At 38.4% G+C, this 22,873-nt stretch overlaps 1 protein-coding gene across 2 annotated transcripts in view; it reads right to left on the bottom strand.

Moving 5' to 3' along the window:
• RFX7 (regulatory factor X7) overlaps positions 1 to 22,873 on the bottom strand; it is a 151,008-nt gene that overhangs the window by 8,721 nt on the left and 119,414 nt on the right. For both annotated transcript variants that reach the window (XM_061180293.1, XM_061180291.1), the window contains exons 6-8: positions 2,356 to 2,472; positions 972 to 1,056; positions 120 to 327 (exon numbers count right to left, since the gene is read on the bottom strand). In XM_061180293.1, the coding sequence (XP_061036276.1) occupies positions 120 to 327; positions 972 to 1,056; positions 2,356 to 2,472 (410 nt within the window). The remainder of the gene's footprint in view (positions 1 to 119; positions 328 to 971; positions 1,057 to 2,355; positions 2,473 to 22,873) is intronic.

Raw genomic sequence — 22,873 nt, 5'->3', positions numbered from 1 at the left:
AGTGAACACATACAAATACTAAAAAGACAAAGGAGGTCTTTGGCTAAGCTCTTCTTTTTACTACCGACTCTAAACATAGTTAACACCCTGTCAGTTTTAGCTTCTTAATAATTTTGTACCTGGTGGTGCTGCGGCCATTACAGTTAGAGCTGCCATCGACTTGGTGCCTATATAGTGACTTTTTACAAGGAAGCGGGCTAATTCCAAGACCGTGTCAAATGGCTGGCTTAACACTTTCTGGGCCCACTCACACACAAGACGGCAAGCAGAAGTGATAACTTCCTCATCAATATTTTGAAGCTGCCCAGAAGGTTCAGCTCCTTCCAACTAAACAAAGGAAAAAGGAAAAGACTTTTAAAAGAAAGTTCAGAGAAATTAAATTGAAGCACACTTAAGATACATGTTCTTAATCAGAAGATACAATATAAAACTATTGAGTCAAAGTAGTACTAAGTGACCGGAACTGGCAGGCATAAAAGTAGAGACCTGCAAATATGAGGCCTATGCCTATACCCACTGGTGCACAGCCACCAGCAGTGTTGTGAATATAACATTTAAACATATATTGTTAAACATATATGAAAACTAACAGATCTTTTGAATTTTTTAAAAAGCCTTTTCTAACATCAAGAAAACAAACTATGCCATAAGCTGTATTTTCTCTTCTGAAAACATTCGTTCTATATGTTATTCTATAACTTAAATTTTCCTCTTGACAATATAGACCATGGATATATCTACAAATCAGGAACTTTAGATCCATCTTTTTTCTCCTTAATTTCACGAACCACGGTGATATAAGTCATATATGCTAACAGTTACCAGCCACTGTTGAATTTTTTGGCTCATTTATTTAGTAAACGACAGTTCCTGGTCCCTGGTTTTATCCAAATCAGACCATGCAGAATCGTTTCAATGTTGATAATAAGGTACAATTCTACTTATCAAAAAGAAAAGGCAGAAATTCTTACCCCATCCCCAGTTTTGTGAAAATCAAGATTGGGCAGTGTTGGCATATGAACAAAAGCTTTTTTTCTTAGTCCACTGTAGCAATACGTAATAAATGGTTAAGGTCTAAAGTACTTGAAATTAAATGAACTGTTTATATAGTTAGCACTTGAAAAGTAACTATATATGAAATGAGAATAAAATCAGCCTGAGATACCATCTACTTTCTGAGTTCTTCAGTAAAAGAAAACTTAATATTAGAAACTCAGGGCACCTTTACTCTTTTGAAACTGAAACAGTCCTTGTAGAATGTTACTGGCTTAAATGGAACAAAATGATTTTCATCTGTTATAAATTTTATGAATAAATGTTCCTAATAAGCTGTGCCAGCCACCAGTAAGAAACAGGTCAGAAGGAAAGGAATATCCAGATGGAAACCTGGCAGAGAGAAGGGAAACTTTAGCCCAGGGCACTGGGACAAAAACAACTCTTAAGAGTGTCACAAGGGCTTTAACCTTTTCACTTCTCTTTTTCCACTGAAACGTACAGGATTATCACCTGTAACATGCCAAAGACACACGAAGACATTTTTGTTTGTACTCAGGAAACAAGACTCGGTCGTGCAACAACTGGTTAAAGAACACCTGGAGCCGTTTTAGAAAAGCAGCCTCTCCCCTTCCCCTTTTCATGTCCCCTACAGCAGAATTTTTATGCTTTGAAAAAGGCCAAAAGCTAAGCAGAGAGAAATGATGTATTTCTAATACGATACAGAGACCCTCCACGTTACAATCTTCTTCCAAGGGTAGGAAGAACTTTAGTAAACTCTTAATTTTAATTTCCTTACTTCTGTTTGCTCCTAAGTATTTCTCTATCATGAGAGGGGTCTTTTCCATGCCCTGGCTTTAATTTTAATACAGCCTTTAAAGGGTTGGATGAAAATACAAAGAAAACACTAATCCTCCAGCACAAGTTCCACAGAAAAATTTTTTGAATGTTGTATATATTGCCAAGGAGATCCCTATGTTTCTAAATTAGAGGAAGGAAAGATGATAAACTAACATCTTTCTCCACTTTCACTGATATAATTTACAACTGCTGTACTGTGGCGTGCCTTAGTAATTCTTATTGTTAAGGAAAAGAAGATCAGACCATTAAGAACACATTATAGTGGCAGAGTAAGGTGAAATCTATCACAATCCTAATAACCACTATTTGTTATTTCTCTTGCAGTGTGATAAACAGCTGGGAAAATACAATTTACAATTATTCTAAGTACTTCTGAGTCGTTTATATTTGTTGATTTAAGTTTATTTCTAAATATAGCTGCTAGTTGAACTACAGCAGCAGATGTTCTGTAATAAGTGAGAACTTAAAGAGATTACTAAAAACCATTCTGGTAAAGGATATTTAGATTTGCCTCTCGTGCCCAGACGACGTGCCTTCATGTTTGGAAAGACATTTTTCATGATCTTTCCAAAGTCAGCAGCACTTAATGGATGGTAACCAAGATTGTCACAATAGCTCCTGCAAAAGAAGGAGGGATCAATTCAGAGAGAGCAACAGAACTCAGCATCACATTAGCACAGCGTTATTTCAGTCCAACTTGACCCCTATGACAAAGTGAAAAAACACATCTTCAAGTCATTCACCACAATTTTCATTGATACATGTTCATCCTTCTTTAAAGACTAACTCAGGCTTACTCAGCTTGTTTCATCCTCAGGGTACACAGTACTACTGCTTTTACTAGCAAAAACTTGCAGTAAGACATTGGCAGTGCAAAGTTTTCCAGCTACAATCCAACCGTGCATTCTGAAATGAGAATATCCAGGCTCGACCACTAGGGCTATACGTTTCCACATATATATCAAGCTCACATACTGGAATAATTTCCAATGGAAACATTATGTGTGGCAGACATTAGACACAAAACTACCACATGGTTTGGAATAGAAACACGATGTATTAGAACTAAAAGGGACCTTAGGGATCATCTATACCAACACTCTCATTTTACCAATAAGGGAAAAAAATGAAGGCACAGTGTTCTCACCACCACCCCCGCCCCCCATTATTGCCAGGAGAAAGTACCTTGTAAGGCAGTAACTTCAAGGGGGACCAGGGAAACAAGCCAAGTCTTACCTACTACTAGATCAGGTGTTCTGTTTCTCTCTACAGCTGCCAGTCATGGGTAAAAGGCCAATTCCTTCTCTACCAGTTCAGCAGAAGGAAAATGCCACGTCCTATTCTGGCTACCAAGGCCTCCCTCATAACTGTTGGCCTTTGGGAGAACCGCTACCAAAGAGCAAGTCAGAGGAATTCCAAAATAACTCAATCAAATCTCCCCAGCTCATCCCCCATTTCAGCATCAACTAGAGCAGCTTCTCGATGAAGAAGTCATGCAGTAGCGAGCCAAGGAGAGAGGTTTAGGATGAAGAAGGAAAACCACTGGAATGGGCAGCATATAATGGTAACTGGGACTTGAGTTCTTGTAGATGGATGAATATCCTGGCAACATTCTTGAAGTGACCTGAATTCCAGAAGTCAAATTGGTAGAGACTCAGGAGAAGGTTGGGAACGCTGGGAGCCTTAATAGAGAGAACAGGGTAGGTCTGAAGACTGGTGTTTTTCTTGATTGTGCCCTCCCTATCCCAGCACCAAATACCACACACTTCTGTTGGGGGTGGGGCTGAGGGGAAGGAGAAGAGTTGCCTAGCAAATGCGTTCTCAACAATGCTGCAGAGTAGGGAGAAGGGAAAGGAGCTAACATGTATCGAGAACTCCCTCTATAAGGAATATTAGATACATCATATGTAAGCTGAGACTAATACTCCAAGTGGCTCAGGCGCCAAGGTTTAAAGCACAAAGCGAAGGAGTGACTATTTTGGGGGGCTGACAATTTAAATGAATTGCATCAAATCATAACCATTTCAGTAGCAAGTTAAATTGGTCATCTTTATGGTTTAAACCAGCGCAGAAAGAAAATGTGAATGATCTCTTTCACACCTTAGGGACTTGATACTTGTTTCCTCTACCTGGAATACTTTCTTACCCTTCAAGCCCCTGCTTGTTATGATTTTGAAAGGGTCTCTACTGACTACCCCATCTAAAGCAGTGCTCTCCTGCCATACCCTCACCATATTCCTTGTCTGTGTACTTTGTTTCTTTTCTTCTCCTGACTTAAAATTATGTAACAGCCAATTTATTTGTTATGTATCCTCCATTAGACTGTAAGTTCAACCAGGGCAGTGACCATATCTATCTGGTTCACCACTGTATTATTAGCACTAGGAACAAGACTGAAGAGTCATATTAAGCCCACGTGTCACATTAAACCTTAATATGACATACAACTTAAAATGACTTTAAATATGACTTAATAAGTATGTCATATTTAAAATGACAAGAAACCTTAAAGAAACACATAAAACAAACAAAGCAAAAAAGAAAACAGGGCCCACTGGCTCCTATGACAGCACTGGCAGATGGGCCTAAAAAAACTGAAACCAAATAAAGAGAATCAAAGCAATGAGTCTAATGAGAGATATAATATCCATTCTATTCTCCTTTTGTGATTTAGGTTTTGATATTTTTTTCATTATATTAGTATACCAAAGTTATTTATTTTGGCAGAAGGGGTAGGTGGAAGGTTGGCAAAATTAAGTATCAGGATGACCAATGCAAAAGTTGCTTGTCAAATTGAACTAATCCTGAGTGTGATTTCAGAATGTGACCATCTAGTTTAATCTGGTTTTTGATTCTTATTTATTCCACTAAAAGCAGGGAATTCACTATTTGGAAGAGTAACAATGAACTTACCTTTAAAATACTCTTTAGTGGATAAATATATAAAGTATCGGTTGGCCAAAAGGTTCGTTTGGTTTTTTCTGTAAGATGGCTCTAGTAGCACTTATTGTCTTTAACTTCATTCGAAACAGTTTTGTTAGATTGTATGTGACAGCTGTCATATCAGTGTGCATTTAAAAAAAGACTTATCAAAACTGGTGAATTTTTGTGTAGCCATTTTAATATTGAAGATGGGAAGAAAAAAAGCAACATTATTTCAAGAAAGGTAAAAACGCAACCGAAATGCAAAAAAAGATTTGTGCAGCATATGGAGAAGGTGCTGTGACGGACTGAACGTGTCAAAAGTGGTTTGCGAAGTTCTGTGCTGGAGGTTTCTCGCTGGACGATGCTCCACAGTCAGGTAGACCAGTTGAAGTTGATAGCGATCAAATTGAGATATTAATTGAGAACAGTCAACATTATAACACACAGAAGATAGCCAACATACTCAAAATATCCAAATCAAGTGCTGAAAATCATTTGCACCAGCTTGGTTATGTTCATCGCTTTGATGTTTGGGTTCCATGTAAGTTAAGCGAAGAAAACCTTCCTGACCGTAATTCCACGTGCGATTCTCTACTAAAACATAATGAAAACGTTCTGTTTTTAAAACAAACTGCGACGGGCGATGAAAAGTGGATACTGTACAATAATGTGAAACAGAAGAGATCATGGGGCAAGATAAATGAACCACCACCAACCACACCAAAGGCCGGTCTTCATCCAAAGAAGGTGATGTTGTGTATATGGTGGGATTGGAAGGGAGTCCTCTATTATGAACTCCTTCCTGAAAACCAAAGATTAAGTCAAACACGCTCCCAATTAGACCAACTGAAAGCAGCACTCCACGAAAAGCGTCCAGAACTAGTCAACAGAAAACACAGAATCTTCCATCAGGATAATGCAAGACCACATGTTTCTTTGATGACCAGGCAAAAACTATTACAGCTTGGCTGGGAAGTTCTGATTCGTCCACCATATTCACCAGACATTGCAGCTTTGGATTTCCATTTATTTCGCTCTTTACAAAATCCTCTTAATGGAAAAAATTTCAATTCCCTGGAAGACTGTAAAAGGCACCTGGAACAGTTCTCTGCTCAAAAAGATAGAAAGTTTTGGGAAGATGGAATTATGAAGTTGCCTGAAAAATGGCAGAAGGTAGTGGAAAAAAACGGTGAATACGTTGTTCCATAAAGTTCTTGGTGAAAATGAAAAATGTCTTTTATTTTTACTTAAAACCGAAGGCACTTTTTGGCCAACCCAATACTTCGGAGACATATAATAAACAACTCAAATTAGACCTCCTGAATCAAATAGTAGGCAATGTTAAGAATAAAACTGCTTATGGTTCAAAACTCTATACTTTGACACCTTACATGTCAAAGAGAAAATAAAGAGTGCCTCAATTTGAAAGTAACAATAACAATACCCAGACAGGTCATCAATTTCTTTAATTTTGTGAAATTAATGAACTGGAAATGAGTTCAGAAGGTTGTATAGTTCAACTTCCTGCCAGGTGTGGAAATGGCTGTCCTCCTGAATGATGGGTTACCTCCGAACACTTCTCCTGATAGGAAGGGCTCTATATTGTGATGTGGCCTATCCAATTTTCAGTGGTTCTAATTTTCAAAGAAAAATAACTTCATTATTACAGCCTCTTTCCCATTGAGAAGTTCTAGACATTCAGTGACTCTGTTTAGTATAATTAAGTATTTATAGGCTATCTATTCATAATTTTGAAACCAGGGCTATGTAACATGCCATAGGTCATTCCAGGCCATGTGGAGATCTTGGATAGTTTACATCTTGTTTTCCTGCTTCATAACTAAACTGCACGTTGATCAAGCAAGATACGGTGTCAATTAGCACCTAACTCAGCGTCACATTATATTTATGCAAGACTCACAAAAGGGGAAGGTACAGAGAATGTTCTGTTCACAGGATAACTAACACTCTAATGCCATTCTTAAAATGAGATTTTTCTTTTGGTCTTACTCTTTTTTTAAAAGTATGCTTTACAGGGGCTTCCCTGGTGGCACAGTGGTTGAGAGTCTGCCTGCTAATGCAGGGGACACAGGTTCGAGCCCTGGTCTGGGAGGATCCCACATGCCGCGGAGCAACTAGGCCCGTGAGCCACAACTACTGAGCCTGCGCGTCAGGAGCCTGTGCTCCGCAACAAGAGAGGCCACGATAGTGAGAGGCCCGTGCACCGCGATGAAGAGTGGCCCCCGCTTGCCTCAACTAGAGAAAGCCCTCGCACAGAAACAAAGACCCAACACAGCCATAAATAAATAAATAAATAAATTAAAATTAAAAAAAAAAAAAAGTATGCTTTACAGCCTTTGAAATTAAGCTTAATATTTAATATGGCCATCAACATGTCACTCAAAATCCTCGGAAGCAAGTCAGTCTTCAATGTTTATTCATACCATTTACAAATAAATGATTAAGTTAAAGGTAAACATTGTTTAAAGGTACAAAAATATAAATAAAAATCATAAAAGACTTGTGGCAAAATATAGTCATAGGATACATAACAATACCTGGACATTTTTGGACTGCTTTGTATGTGTTACATCATTTAATCCCCCCAACCACCTTGAGGCAGGTTTTTTTTTTTTTTCCCTGCGAAGCTATTTTTATAGTTCTTTTGAGACATTAAATTTCAAAACCCATTATAAATAAGCCCCTATTTTCTTACAGATGTTAAAAAAAATGGCCTCAACATTATTTATATGAAAATATTCACACATACTTTAGTATACATAAAGTATATGTGTTACCTATACTGCCTAAATGCCAGTTAATGAGGATGGTGACAGTAGCTCCTAGAATGCAATTAAGCTGTCTTATTGCAATGACACATTATTACCTATAAAAAGATTGACGCAAAAGATAATCCTTACATCATTATGTAAAAAATAAAGAAAACAGCATGTGTATAAAATGTCATAAAGTCCAACTGCTTTTACTTATAAGAACATGCTTTCAATTTGTGTACCAAAAATTCTAATTTGGCTATGGACTCCTACAATTCAAAGCATATACTTCTGACTTAATGTATGATGTCAAGATTTTTTATTTTTAACCTCTTGACCCAGTTCACTCATCTCTCCCACCCTCCACCATCATCCTTTGACAACCAACAATATATTATCTATATCTGTTAGCTTTTTTTTTTTAAAGGAATTTTTAGTTTCAACATGTAAGAGAGATCACATTGTATTTGTCTTTCTCTGTCTGACTTATTTCACTTAGCATAATGCCCTTGAGGTCCATACATGTTGCTGTAAATGGAAAGATTTCATTCTTTTTTACAGCTGAATAATATTCCACTGTATATACACACAACTTCTTTATCCATTCATTCATCAATGGACACTTAGGTTGTTTCCACATCTTGGCTATTGTAAACAGTGCTGTAGTGAACATGAAGGTGCTTATCTTTTTGAGTTAGTGTTTCATTTGTCAGATATATACCCAGAAGTGGAACTGCTGGATCATATGGTAGTTCTAGTTTTAATTTTTGAGGAACCTCCATACTGTTTTTCATAGTGGCTGCACCAATTTACATTCCTACCAACAGTGCACGAGGGTTCAATTTTCTCCACATCCTCACCAACACTTGTTATTTGTTATCTTTTTGATAACAGCCATTCTGACAGGTGTGAGGTGATATCTCATTGTGGTTTTGATTTTCATTTCCCTGATGATTTGTGATGTTGAGCATCTTTTCATGTACCTGTTGTCCATCTTTATGTCTTCTTTGGAAAATGTCTATTGAGATGTTCTACCCCATTTTAAAATCAAATTACTTTTTTTTTTCGTTATTGAGTTGTATGAGTTTTTTATACACTTTGAATATTAACCCCTTAACAGATATATGACTTGCAAATACTTTCTCCCATTCAGTAGGTTACCTTTTTATTTGGTTGATGGTTTTCTTTGCTGTGTGGAAGTTGTTTGGTTTGATATAGTTCCACTTGCTTATCTTTGCTTTTTAAAGAATTTATTTTTGGTGTCAGATTAAAAAAATCATTGCCAAGACCTATGTCAAGGAACTTGCTACCTATGTTTTCTTCTAGGAGTTTTATAATTTCAGATCTTATGTTCAAGTCTTTAATCCATTTTGAGTTGATTTTTATGTGCAGTATAAGATAGTGTTCCAGTTTCATTCTTTTGCATGTGGCTCTCCAGTTTTCTCTACTCCATTTATTGGAGAGACTGTCCTTACCCCACTAATTTTGGCTCCTCTGTTGTAAATTAATTGATCACATATGTGTGGGTTTATTTCTGGGCTCTCTATTCTGCTCCATTCAACTACATGTTTGTCTTTATGCCAATACCATGCTGTTTTAATTACTATAGATATGAAATAGAGCTTGAAATCAGGGAGTGTGATGCTTACACGTTTGTTCATCTTTCTCAAGATTGCTTTGGCCACTTGAGGTCTTTTGTGGTTTCATACAAATTTTAGAATTCTTTGTTCTATTTCTGTGAAAAATGCTATTGGAATTTTGATAGGGATTGTATTGAATCTGTAGACTACTTTGGGTAGTATGGACATTTTAACACTATTATTTCTCCCAATCCATGAGCACAAAATCTCTCTCCACTTATTTGTGTCTTCTTCAACTACTTTCCTTGATGTCTTGTAGTTTTCAGTATGCAGGTCTTGAACATCTTTGGTTAAATGTAATCCTAGGTAATTTATCCTTTTTAATGCAGTTGGAAATGGGATTGTTTTCTTAATTTTGCTTTCTGATAGTCTGTTATTAGTGTGTAGAAATGCAAAAGATTTTCGTGTATTGATTTTGTATCCTGCAACGTTACTCAATTTGTTTATTCATTCTAACAGTTTTTTTTGTTGGAGTCTTTAGGGTTTTCTATATATAACGTCATGTCATCTGCAAATGGTGACAGTTTTACTCCCTCCTTTCCAATATGGATGCCTTTTATTTCTTGTTCTTGCCTAACTGCTCTGGCTAAGACTCCCAATACTATGCTGAATAAAAGTCGCAAAAGTGGGCATCCCTGTCTTGTTCCTAATCTTAGAGGAAAAGCTTTCAGCTTTTGAGTATGATGTTGACCGTGGGCTTGTTGTACAATATATGGCTTCTGTTATGTTGGGGTACATTCCCTTCATAGCCACTTTGTTGAGTTTTTATCATAAATGAATGTTGATTTTTGTCAAATACTTTTCCTGTAGCTATGGAAATGATATGATTTTTATCCTTCATTTTGTTAATGTGTTGAATCACATTGACTGATTTGTGAATGTTGAGCCAGCCTTGCATCTCTAGAATAAATCCCACTTGATCATGGTGTATGATCATTTCAATGTATTGTTGAATTCAGTTTGCTAATATGTTTTACATCTATATTCATCAGGAATATTGGCCTGTAATTTTCTTTTTTTGTGGCATCCTTGTCCAGTTTTAGGATCAGGGTAACGCTGGCCTCACAAAATGAGTTTGGAAGAGTTTCCACCCCTTCTATTTTTTGGAAGAGTTTGAGAAGGATAGGTAGTAATTCTTCTTTGAATGTTCGGTAGAATTCACCAGTGAACCTGCCTGTTCCTGGACTTTTGTTTGTTGGGAGGTTTTTGATTACTGATTCCATCTCCTTACTAGTAATCAGTTGGTTCAGATTTTCTATTTCTTCATGATTCAGTCTTGGTAGGTTGTATGTTTCTAGGAGTTTATCCATTTCTTCTAGGTTGTTCAATTTGTTGGCATATAACTGTTCAAAGTAGTCTCTTATGATCCTTTGTATTCTGTGCTACCAGTTGTACTATCTCCTCTTCATTTCTGATGTTATTTGAGTCCTCTCTTTTTTTCTTGGTGAGTCTAGCTTACGGTTTTTCAGTATTGTTTACCTTTTCAGAGAACCAGCTCTTATTTTCATTGATATTTTCTATTGTCTTTTTCATTTATTTCTGCTCTAATCTTTATTTCTTTCCTTCTACTAACTTTAGGCTTTATACTTCTTTATCTAGTGAGGTGAAAAGTAAGGTTGTTTATTTGAGACTTTTCTTGTTTCTTAAGGTAGGCATTTATTGCCATTAACTTTCCTCTTAGAACTGCTTTTACTGTATTCCATAAACTTTGTTATATTCCCATTTTCATTAGTCTCAAAGTATTTTTTTTATTTCTCTTTCGATTTCTTCTTTGACTCATTGGTTGTTCAAGTAGTATGTTGTTGAAGTTCCACATATTTGTGAATTTTACACTTTTCTTCATGTAATTGATTTCTAGATTCATACCACTGTGGTTGGAAGAGATGCTTAACATGATGTCAATTCTCTTACATTTATTAACTTTGTCTTGTGGCTTAACATATGATCTATCCTGGAGAATGTTCCATCTGTACTTGAAAAGAATGCATTCTCTTGTTTTTGGATGGAATGTCTTTTATATATCTTTTAAGTATATCTGGTCTACTGTGTCTTTTAAGGATGATGTTTCCTTATTGATTTTCTGTCTGGATGATCTATCCACTGAGGTAAAGGGGGCATTAGAGTCTGCTACTATTGTTGTACTGGTGTCTGTTTCTCACTTCAAGTTTGTTAATATATGCTTTACATATTTAGGTCCTCCTAAGTTGGACAAAAAAATATTTTATAAATGTTTTATCTTCTTGTTGGGTTGGCCCAATATAATGTAATGTCTTCTTTGTCTCTTATTATATAGCCTTTGTTTGAAAGTCAATTTTGATAAAAGTATAGCTACCCCAGCTTTTTTTGGTTTCTGTTTTCATGTAATATCTTTTTCTATCCCTTCACTTTCAAGTCTCTGTGTGTCCTTATATCTAAAGCAAGTCTCCTGTAGGTAGCATATAGATGGGTTTTGTTTTTTATCTATTCAGCCACTCTGTCTTTTGATTGAAGGAGTTAGTAAATTTACATTTAACGTAATTATTGACAGGTATGTACTTATTGCCATCTTATTTGTTTTCTGGATGTTTTTGTGGTTCCTCTCTGTTCCTTTATTCTTCTCTTGCTCTCTTTCTTTGTAGTTTGATGACTTTCTTTAGTGATATGCTTGTACTGCTTTCTCTCTATCTTTTGTGTATTTACTATAGGTTTTTGCTTTATGGTTACCATAAGGCTTACATATAAAAACTTATAAGTCTATTTTAGGTGGTTAACACCTTAAATTTGATTACATTCTGAAGTTCAACGTTTTTACTCTGCCCTCTAATGTTTTATGTCACATTTTATATCTTTTAATCTTCTGTATCCATTAGTTATTATAATCATAGTTTTACTACTTTTGTTTTTTTATCTTCATACTAGCTTTATAACTAACCCATTACATTTACTATATATTTACTTTCTCAGTGACACTTATTCTTTCATATGTTTTCTTGCTAATAGTTAGTACCCTTTCTTTAGAGCTTATAGAAGTCCCTTTAACATTTCTTGTAAGGTTGGTTCACAGGTGATAAACTCCTTCAGCATTTGCTTGTTTTAAAATCTCTTTCTCTCTCCTTCAATTCTGAATGATAACTTTGCTGGATAGAGTATTCTTGATCACAGATGGAGATTTTTTTCCTTTTAGCATTTTGAATATACTGTGCCAATCCCACTGGCTTGTAAAGTTTCTGCTGACCAATCTGCAGGTAATCTTATGAGGGTCTGCTTGTACATAACTAGTTGGTTATTCTGGCTGCTTTTAAGATTCTCTCCGTGTCTTTAACTTCTGACATTTTAATTATAATGTGTCTTATCTCCATTTTATTAAGAATTTTTGCTGAGGTTTTACCTTGTTCTTTCATTTGGAACATATATATATATATTTTTAAAATTAATTAATTAATTTATTTTTGGCTGCATTGGGTCTTCGTTGCTGTGCGTGGGCTTTCTCTAGTTGCGGCGAGCGGGGGCTACTCTTCGTTGTGGTGCACAGGTTTCTCATTGTGGTGGCTTCTCTTGTTGTGGAGCATGGGCTCTAGGCACACAGGCTTCAGTAGTTGTGGCTCTCAGGCTCAGTAGTTGTGGCTTGCGGGCTCTAGAGCGCAGGCTCAATAGTTGTGGTGCATGGGCTTAGTTGCTAAGCAGCATATGGGATCTTCATGGACCAGGGCTCGAACCCATGTCCCCTGCATTGGCAGGCGGATTCTTAACCACTGTGCCACCAGGGAGGTCCCTGGAACATATTCCTTTGTTTCTTCATTTTGCTTAACTCTGTGTTGGTTTCTATGCAGTAGATGAAACTACCACCCCTCCCAGTCTTGAAGGATGTAGGAGATGAAACTTGTTGTTCAACTCTGTCCTAGGTCTTGGTTGTCCCTTAAACTTTTGTGCTTGTCCAAGCAGCTTATTATATATTTAATAGCTCCCAGTAGTTAGGTATGTACCAAGACCTATCGAAGTCCCAGAAGAGAGAATCTCAGCACCTAAAATCAGGCTGACTGGAAGTCGGACCCTCAGGCAGCAGCTTTTAAACGTATGCAAGTATATATAGTCCAGTGTGACCACAAGCATAAACCCTGCTCGCCACCAGAGCCAAGCAATCTGGAGGCGTCACTTGGGCAGTTGCAAAAATCAGGGCTCCTGACAAGTGTATGAGATACTGGTGAGCTGGAGATACTGGTGAGCTGGAACAAGGCAGAGATACTGGTGAGCTGGAGCAAGGCAGAGGGAAAGAGGCAAGACTACATCTGTTCCTTGAGAGTAGCTCTGTAGGCCACTAGACATATGCCAAACCTGAAGCCTACCCCTTAGGCCATAGTTCAAGGAAAGCAAAGAGGCCTCCTTCACAGAAAAACTGGGGATGGGAGGGGGTGTCCCAGTCTGCTGCCTGTGCAGTGCCTGGGAGGTGGTACCTGGCCAAGAACTGTCTTTCCGACTGCCACATTCCTTTGGAATGACCCAGGAATGCAAGACCCCCTGGCTACCAGAGCCAGTTGATTTAGGGGCATCCCCTGGGCAGTGGCTACAAAAACCAGGCTGCCAGATGAGTGGAAAGCTCCCCCTGGCGGCACACTGGCATTCAGGAGTGTGGCAGAGGGAGAGCATGAAGATAGCACCAGCCCTCTGAGGTCTCCGAAAAGGATTACAATCAGTCGCTAGATACACGTTTAATTAGAAGCCTGCCCCTCAGGCTGCAGCCGTGACAGCTGGGTAACAGGTCTCCACAGAAAAACCAAGCTCTTGGGTCTGTGACGGCTGCTGTGCCTGGAGGTGGTAGCTGTTGAAGAACTCTTTCTCTGTTGATTACAGTCCTGTGGGACCCTTGACTGTAAGCCCCACTGGCACCGGTGCCATGCTATGCAGAGGTATCCTCTGGCAGCAGCCACAAAAATCAGGGTGCCAGACAAGGGTATAAACTCCTTTCTGGGTGACTGTTTGTTACAGTTCCACTGGACCGGGAAGACAAGCTCCCCTGGCCTCCAAAGCAAGGCAATTAAGAGGTGTCTCCTGGGCGGAAACTGCAAAAATCAGGGCACCAGATACATGTAGTGGCTCCCTTCTGGGAGATACTGGTATTCTGGAGCACAGCAAAGAGAGACTGCAAAGATAGCACCTGCAAGTCTCTGTCCCTAGACAGTGTTCCAGCTGTCTCCTAGATGTGTCTTCAATTGGATGCCTGCCCCTCAGGCTGATGCTTTAATATAAGTAGGTGATCCTCCTTCCCTTATGTCTGGGCAAGACAGGCTGCCTCTGAGCTGGGCCCTGGGGCGGGTAAGTCCGAGTATGTGGGCCCTCCAATAGCCATGTCTCAGTACCTTATAGTCTTGTGGTTCTCGGGCTGTGAGCCCCACTGGTTTTCAAAATTAGATGTTTTGAGGGTTCGTCTCTCAGGTGCAGGTCTTAAAACTTGGGGTGTGCAATGTGGAGTGTGAACCCTTTGCTCCTCATGAGAAGCTCCGGGTTTTGAGTTCCCTCTTGATTGGAGGTTGCTGTGTCACTGGTGGGGTTTATGGCAAGATTGGGTCTGAGCCTCCCCTACCTGCTTCATGTGGCTTTCTTCCTGTTTGCCTGATGTGTAGTTGTCACTCAGCCAGCCTTGAGGTTTTTTTAAAGAGGAAATTTTCCATATGTAGCTGAAGACTCAGTGTGTCCATGGGAGGAGATGAGTTCAAGAGCTTCCTGCATCACCATCTTGAACTGTTCTCCCCAGGTATTTTTTATTATACACATTTTATAAATGAGACACTTGCATAAAGAGGTGAATCTGGAAAGAATTTGCTCATCTAGCCTAATCCACTCATTTTATATGTGAGAAGCTTTTGTTACTAATCAGTGAGTGTAAGCAAACTGAATGGCTTGGAAAGCAACTAAAATTATATCACTGAAATTTTTTCTAATATTTCTAAAGAGAAGAATTTATTAATTTCTATTAAGAGTCTTTTCCTTACCAAGACCTATAGTATTATTAACATTCATGTATTACAGATGACAATAAAAGATGGAATTTAGAAAGGTCCCAAAGACATGGTAGAATTATATTCCCTTACAAGTATTAAGCAAATAATACATTCGCTAGGTAATACATAAACGAGGTAAAAGTAATACGGTCAAACATCTAATTAGCCTGAGCCTTTGGAAGTATAACAGTTGTTGAAATCCTCCAATAATTTTAAGGTACAGTTAGATCGAGTCTCTGGAGAGAAAACTCTTTGAAGGGGCCTGACCTTGATCATAAACAGATTTGATTTTTCTTATTGTTCCAGGCTCTGGACAGAACAATAATACACAGCTGAGTCTGAGGCATGGCTAAAGTCCACCAGAGTCTGGCATTTGGCAGGAACACTCAGAGAACACTGCAGAAGTACACAGTGTAAAGTACATGAGGGTTTGGTGTCCCAGGGAATAGCACAGCTGGAAAAGCACTGCATAAGTCTGTTGGTTAGTTAGGGTGTCTTCTAGTCTAGGCCCTGGAGAGAAATTAAGAGCCGTTAATAGTACTATTAAGCCGAGCTTAGACTAAGATCAAACATCACCTTTGAAATTCACGTGGTAAATCTTATTTTTGTGGTAACTACATAATAAACAATATACTTAAAAGATTACTTTGAAGTCAACAAAATTAATTTAAAGAAGAATTAGAGCATCTCCCCACAACTAGGACACCTGCCGGCTGCTGGTGGGGAACACTGACGCCCAAGGAGACGGGAGGAACCCTCAAGTGAACCAGTAGGACGTGGGGGGACTGAGGGGGGAGGAGCAGTAGAGGCCAGACAGGATCGGCACCCTTGAGAGCAGGGAGATCAAGAGAGACAGGCAGGCGGGACTCTGCGGGAAGAGCGGGAGAGGAACGGAGGGTGACTGCCTGGCCCACTCGGGCCAGGGAGCCTGTTGAGCTCCCAAGCTGGTACCCGCCTCCAAAGCCCCATCCCGGTGGCATGGGTCCTGGGGTCATAAGAGGGAGGCTGGGGAAATCAGGAGAGGCAGGCAGGAGGGGCCTTCCAGGAGGAACGGGAGAGAAGTGGAGGGCGATTGCCCCACCCACTCGGGCCTGGGAGCCTGCTGAGCTCCCAGGCCAGTCCCCTGTCCTCTGAGGCCCCCCTCTCCCTGCTGCCACATTGGTTCTCGGGGCATAGGAGAGAGGCCGGGGAGATCAGGAAAGAAAGGCAGGAGAGGCTCTCCCAGACCGGAGGAGCAGGAGAGATGAGGAGGGCGTTTACCCCGCCCACTCGAGCCCAGGAAGCCTGCTGGGATCCCAGGTGAGGTCCTCTGCCCTCTGAGACCAGGGGTGGGGGCATGCCTGGGCCCCTTCTGTTCCTTGAGCTTAACTAAGCTCCAACCCCCAGAGACCCCAGGGCCTTTTCCAGCCCTGTGGGTCCTAAGCATAGGCCCTGCCCACCACCCAAACCTCACCCTTGCTTCAGCCCCCTCTCCACAGCCAAGGCCTCCCCCACCACTTTTTTTTCTTTTCCCCCCTCCCCTTTTTTACTATTGTGGTACTGATGTACCTTCTGGTTGTTTATTCATCTATATTTTTATTTTTAAGTTCTTTCTAACATATCTGTTAGTTTCCTAGTCTAATTTTATTTTTTACTTTGTAATTGTTTTTTTGTTTTGTTTTGTTATGTTTGCCATCCCATGCAGCTTGCGGGATCTTGGTTCACGAGCCGAGGGCCGAGCCAAAGCTCCTGCGGTGGGAGCTCCGAGTGCGAACCACTGGACTAACAGAGAACCTCAGACCCCAGGGAATATTCATCGGAATGAGGTCTCACAAAGTTCCTCATCTCAGCACCAAGACCCAGCTCTACCCAATAGCTGACAACCCCCAGTGTGGAAGCCTCAGGCCAAACCACCAGTAAGACAGGAACACAATCCCACCCATCAAAAAAATAAAGAAAAAAGAAAAAGAGACAGCAAAAAAATATGTCACAGTTGAAGGAGCAAGGTAAAAACCTACAAGACCAAATGAATGAAGAGGAAATAGGCAATCTACCTGAAAAAGAATTCAGAGTAATGACAGTAAAGATGATCCAGAATCTCAGAAAGAGAACGGAGGCACAAACTGAGAAAATACAAGAAATGTTTAACAAAGATCTAGAAGAACTAAAGAACAAGCAAACAGAGATGAACAACACAATAACTGAAATGAAAAACACACTAAAGGAATCAATAACAGAATAACTGAGGCAGAAGAACGAATATGGGAGCAGGAAGACAAAATGGTGGAAATAACTGCCGAACAGAAGATTAAAGAAAAAAGAATGAAAAGAATGGAAGACAATCTCAGAGACCTCTGGGACAACACTAAGTGCACCAACATTTGAATTATAGGGGTCCCAGAAAAAGAAGAGAAAAAGAAAGGCTGTGAGAAAATATTTGAAGAGATTATAGCTAAAAACTTCCCTAACATGGGAAAGGAAACAGTCACCCAAGTCCAGGAAGCACAGAGAGTCCCATACAGGATAAACCCTAGGAAAAACACACCAAGATACATATTAATCAAACTAACAAAGATTAAATTCAAAGAAAAAATATTAAAACCAGCAAGGGAAAAACAAAAAGTAACACACAAAGGAATCCCCATAAAGTTATCAGCTGATTTTTCAGCGGAAACTCTGCAGGCCAGAAGGAAGTGGCAGGATATACTTAAAGTGATGTAAGAGAAAAACCTACCACCAAAATTACTCTACCCAGGAAGGATCTCATTCAGATTCGATGAAGAAGTCAAAAGCTTTTCAGACAAGCAAAAGCTAAGAGAAATGAGCACCACCAAACCAGCTTTAAAACAAATGCTAAAGAAACTTCTCTAGGCAGGAAACACAAGAGAAGAAAGAGACCCACAAAAACAAACCCAAAACAATTAAGAAAATGGTAATAGGAACCCATATATCGATAACAACCTTGAATGGAAATGGATTAAATGCCCCAACCAAAAGACAAAGACTGGCTGAATGGATACAAAAAAAGACCCATATATATGTTGTCTACAAGAGACCCACTTCAGAGCTAGGGACACATACAGACTGAAAGTGAGGGGATGGAAAAAGATAATCCATGCAAATGGAAATCAAAAGAAAGCTGGAGTAGCAATACTCATATCAGATAAAATAAACTTTAAAATAAAGAATGTTATAAGAGACAAGGAAGGACCCTACATAATGATCAAGGGATCAATCCAAGAAGAAGATACAACAATTATAAATGCTTATGCACCCAACATAGGAGCACCTCAATACATAAGGCAACTGGTAACAGCTATAAAACAGGAAATTGACAGTAACACAATAATAGTGGGGGACTTTAACACCTCACTTACACCAATGGACAGATCATCCAAACAGAAAATTAATAAGGAAACAGGAGCTTTAAATGACACAACAGACCAGATAGATTTAATTGATATTTATAGGACAGTCCATCCAAAAACAGCAGATTACACTTTCTTCTCAAGTGCACATGGAACATTCTCCAGGAGAGATCACATCTTGGGTGACAAATCAAGCCTCGGAAAATGAAAGAAAATTGAAATCATATCAAGCATCTATTCTGACCACAACGCTATGAGATTGGAAATCAATTACAGGAAAAAAACTGTAAAACAGACAAATACATGGAGGCTAAACAGTGTGCTACTAAATAACCAAGAGATCACTGAAGAAATCAAAGAAGAAATAAAAAAATACATAGAAACAAATGACAATGAAAACATGACAACCCAAAACCTATGGGACGCAGCAAAAGCAGTTCTAATAGGGAAGCTTATAGCAATTCAATCTCACCTCAAGAAACAAGAAAAATCTCAAATAAACAATCTAAGCCTACACTTAAAACAACTAGAGAAAGAAGAACAAAGAAAAACCAAAATCAGTGGAAGGAAAGAAATCATATAGAGCAGAAATAAATTCAATAGAAACAAAGAAAACAATAGCAAAGATCAATAAAACTAAAAGCTGGTTCTTTGAGAAGATAAAATTGATAAACCCTTAGCCAAACTCATCAAGAAAAAAAGGGAGAGGATGCAAATCAATAAAATTAGAAATGCAAAAGGAGAATTCACAACTGACACTGCAGAAATACAAAGGATTATAAGACACTACTACAAACAACTATATGCCAATAAAATGGACAACCATGAAGAAACGGACAAATTCTTGGAAAGGTACAATTTTCCAGATTGAACCAGGAAGAATTAGAAAATATAAACAGACATATCACAAGTAATGAAATTGAAAACGTAATTAAAAATCTTCCAACACACAAAAGTCCAGGACCTGATGGCTTCACAGGCAAATTCTATCAAACATTGAGAGAAGAGCTAACACCCATCCTTCTCAAACTCTTCCAAAAAATTGCAGTGGGAGAAACACTCCCAAATTCATTCTAAGAAGCCATCACCCTGATACCAAAACCAGAAAAAGATATCACAAAAAAAGAAAACTACAGACCAATATCACTGATGAACATAGATGCAAAAATTGTGAACAAAATACTAGCAAACAGAATCCAACAGCACATTAAAAGGATCATACACCATGATCAAGTGAGACTTATTCCAGGGATGCAAGGATTCTTCAATATATGCAAATCAATCAATGTGATACACCACATTAACAAATTAGGGAAAAAACCCATATGATCATCTCAATACATGCAGAAAAAGCTTTTGACACAATTCAACACCCATTTATAATAAAAACTCTCCAGAAAATAGGCATAGAGGGAACCTACCTCCACATAATAAAAGCCATATATGACAAACCCACAGCAAGCATCATACTCAATGGTGAAAAACTGAAAGCATTTCCACTAAGATCAGGAACAAGACAAGGACGTCCACTCTTGCCACTATTATTCAACATAGTTTTGGAAGTCCTAGCCACAGCAATCAGAGAAGAAAAAGAAATAAAAGGAATACAAGTTGGAAAATAAGAAGTAAAACTGTCACTGTTTGCTGATCACATGATACTATACATGGAAAATCCTAAAAATGCCACCAGAAATCTACTAGAACTAATCAATGAATTTGGTAAGGTTGCAGGATACAAAATTAATGCACAGAAATCTCTGGCATTCCTATACACCAATAATGAAAAACCAGAAAGAGAAATTAAGGAAAACTCCCATTTACCATTGCAACAAGGAGAATAAAATACTTAGGAATAAACCTGCCTAAGGAGGTGAAAGACTTGTCCTCAGAAAACTATAAAACACTGATGAAAGAAATCCAAGATGACATAAACAGATGCAGAAATATACCATCTTCTTGGATTGGAAGAATCAACACTGTGAAAATGACTACACTACCCAAAGCGACCTACAGATCCAATGCAATCCCTATCAAGCTACCAATGGCATTCTTCACAGAATTAGAACAAAAAATTTTACAATTCGTATGGAAATACAAAAGACCCCGAATAGCCAAAGCAATCTTGAGAATGAAAAACGGAGTTGGAGGAATCAGGCTCCCTGACTTTGAATGATACCACAAAGCTACAGTAATCAAGACAGTATGGTACTGGCACAAAAACAGAAATATAGATCAATAGTACAGGATAGAATGCCCAGAGATAAACCCACGGACATATGGGCAACTAATTTACGACAAAGGAGGCAAGAACATACAATGGAGAAAAGACAGCCTCTTCAATAAGTTCTGCTGGGAAAACTGGACAGCTACGTGTAAAAGAATGAAATTAGAACACTCCCTAACACCATACACCAAAAATAAATTCCAAATGGATTAAAGACTTAAATGTAAGACCAGACACTATAAAACTCTTTGAGGGAAGCATAGGAAAAACACTCCTTGACATAAACCACAGCAAGATCTTTTTTGACCCACCTCCTAGAGTAATGGAAATAAAAACAAAAATAAACAAATGGGACTTAATGAAACTTAAAAGCTTTTGCACAGCAAAGGAAACTATAAACAAGACAAAAAGACAACCCTCAGAATGGGAGAAAATATTTGCAAATGAAACAACAGACAAAGGATTAACCTCCAAAATATACAAAAACCTCATGAAGCTCAATATCAAAAAACCAAACAATCCAGTTAAAAAATGAGTGGAAGACCTAAACAGACATTTCACCAAGGATGACATACAGATGTCCAAGAGGCACATGAAAAGATGCCCAACATCACTAATTATTAGAGAAATGCAAATCAAAACTACAATGAGGTAACACCTCACAGTGGTCAGAATGGCCATCATCAAAAAATCTAGAAACAATAAATACTGGAAAGGGTGTGGTGAAAAGTGAACCTTCCTCCACTTTTGGTGGGAATGTAAATTGATACAACCACTATGGAAAACAGTATAGCAGTTCCTTAAAAATCTAAAAATAGAACTACCATATGACCCAGCAATCCCACTACTGGGCATATACCCTGAGAAAACTATAATTCAAAAAGAGACATGTACCACAATGTTCACTGAAACACTATTTACAATAGCCAGGACATGGAACCAACCTAAATGTCCATCGACAGACGAATGGATAAAGAAGATGTGGCACATATATACAATGGAATACTACTCAGCCATAAAAAGAAACGAAATTGAGTTATTTGTAGTGAGGTGGATGGACCTAGAGTCTGTTATACAGAGTGAAGTAAGTCAGAAAGAGAAAAACAAATATCAAATACCGTATGCTAATGCATATATATGGAATCTAAAAAAAAAAAAAAGGTACTGATGAACCTAGTTGCAGGGCAGGAATAAAGAGGCAGACATAGAGAATGGACTTGAGGACATGGGGTGGGAGGGGGAAGCTGGGACGAAGTGCCAGTAGCATCGACATATATACACTACCGAATGTAAAACAGTTGGCTGGTGGGAAGCAGCAGCATAGCACAGGGAGATAGGCTCGGTGCTTTGCGATGACCTAGAGGGGTGGGATAGGGAGGATGGGAAGGAGACTCAAGAGGGAGGGGATATGGGGACATGTGTATGCATATGGCTGATTTGCTCTGTTGTGCAACAGAAACGAACACAGTATTCTGAAGCAATTATACTCCAATAAAGATCTATTAAAAAAAATAAAAATAAAGAATTAAACTACCATGTATATATAAACAAATGATCATGATGATCATGTATGACCTTAGTAACCAGGTCTTTCCTTCCAACTTGCCTTTCCTTTTTCATGGGATTATTAGCTGAAATGATTTTAGGTAACAACCCCATGAAAAAGACTCAGTCATGATGAATCATGATTGGTACGTCAAGGATCTTATTGTAAAGTTTTAAAATTACTAATAAAAGAATATAAACCTCAGGGGTAGTCACTGATAAATCCTCAATATTTTAAAAAGAAATTTGTATCAATTTTTTAATAATAAAAAGTAAATATTTCTGCTTTTATTATTTCTTAAAAAAGACTTGATTTCTCACTATTGCTTATAAAAGAGCCATTTAAAACAATTATCCTTTTGCTCAATTTGGATTGTATTTTTTTTTAATTAAAAAATATCTCTCTGTATATAGTGCAAACTATACTGGTAATGCTTACTTTCATTTCTAGATTGTCTCAGTTTTTCTTTGTTTTAAATTAACCTCACATAAAATGTTCAGATTTTATGAATGTAGTTTCTGCACACAGATTAAGAATGAACAAAAATACTGAAGCAGTGGGCCTTGAGTCAATTAATTCCTGATCAAC

This window comes from Eubalaena glacialis, chromosome 2, assembly GCF_028564815.1.
Source record: "Eubalaena glacialis isolate mEubGla1 chromosome 2, mEubGla1.1.hap2.+ XY, whole genome shotgun sequence".
Taxonomy (NCBI): Eukaryota; Metazoa; Chordata; class Mammalia; order Artiodactyla; family Balaenidae; genus Eubalaena; species Eubalaena glacialis.
This window is presented reverse-complemented; position numbering and strand designations above follow the sequence as displayed.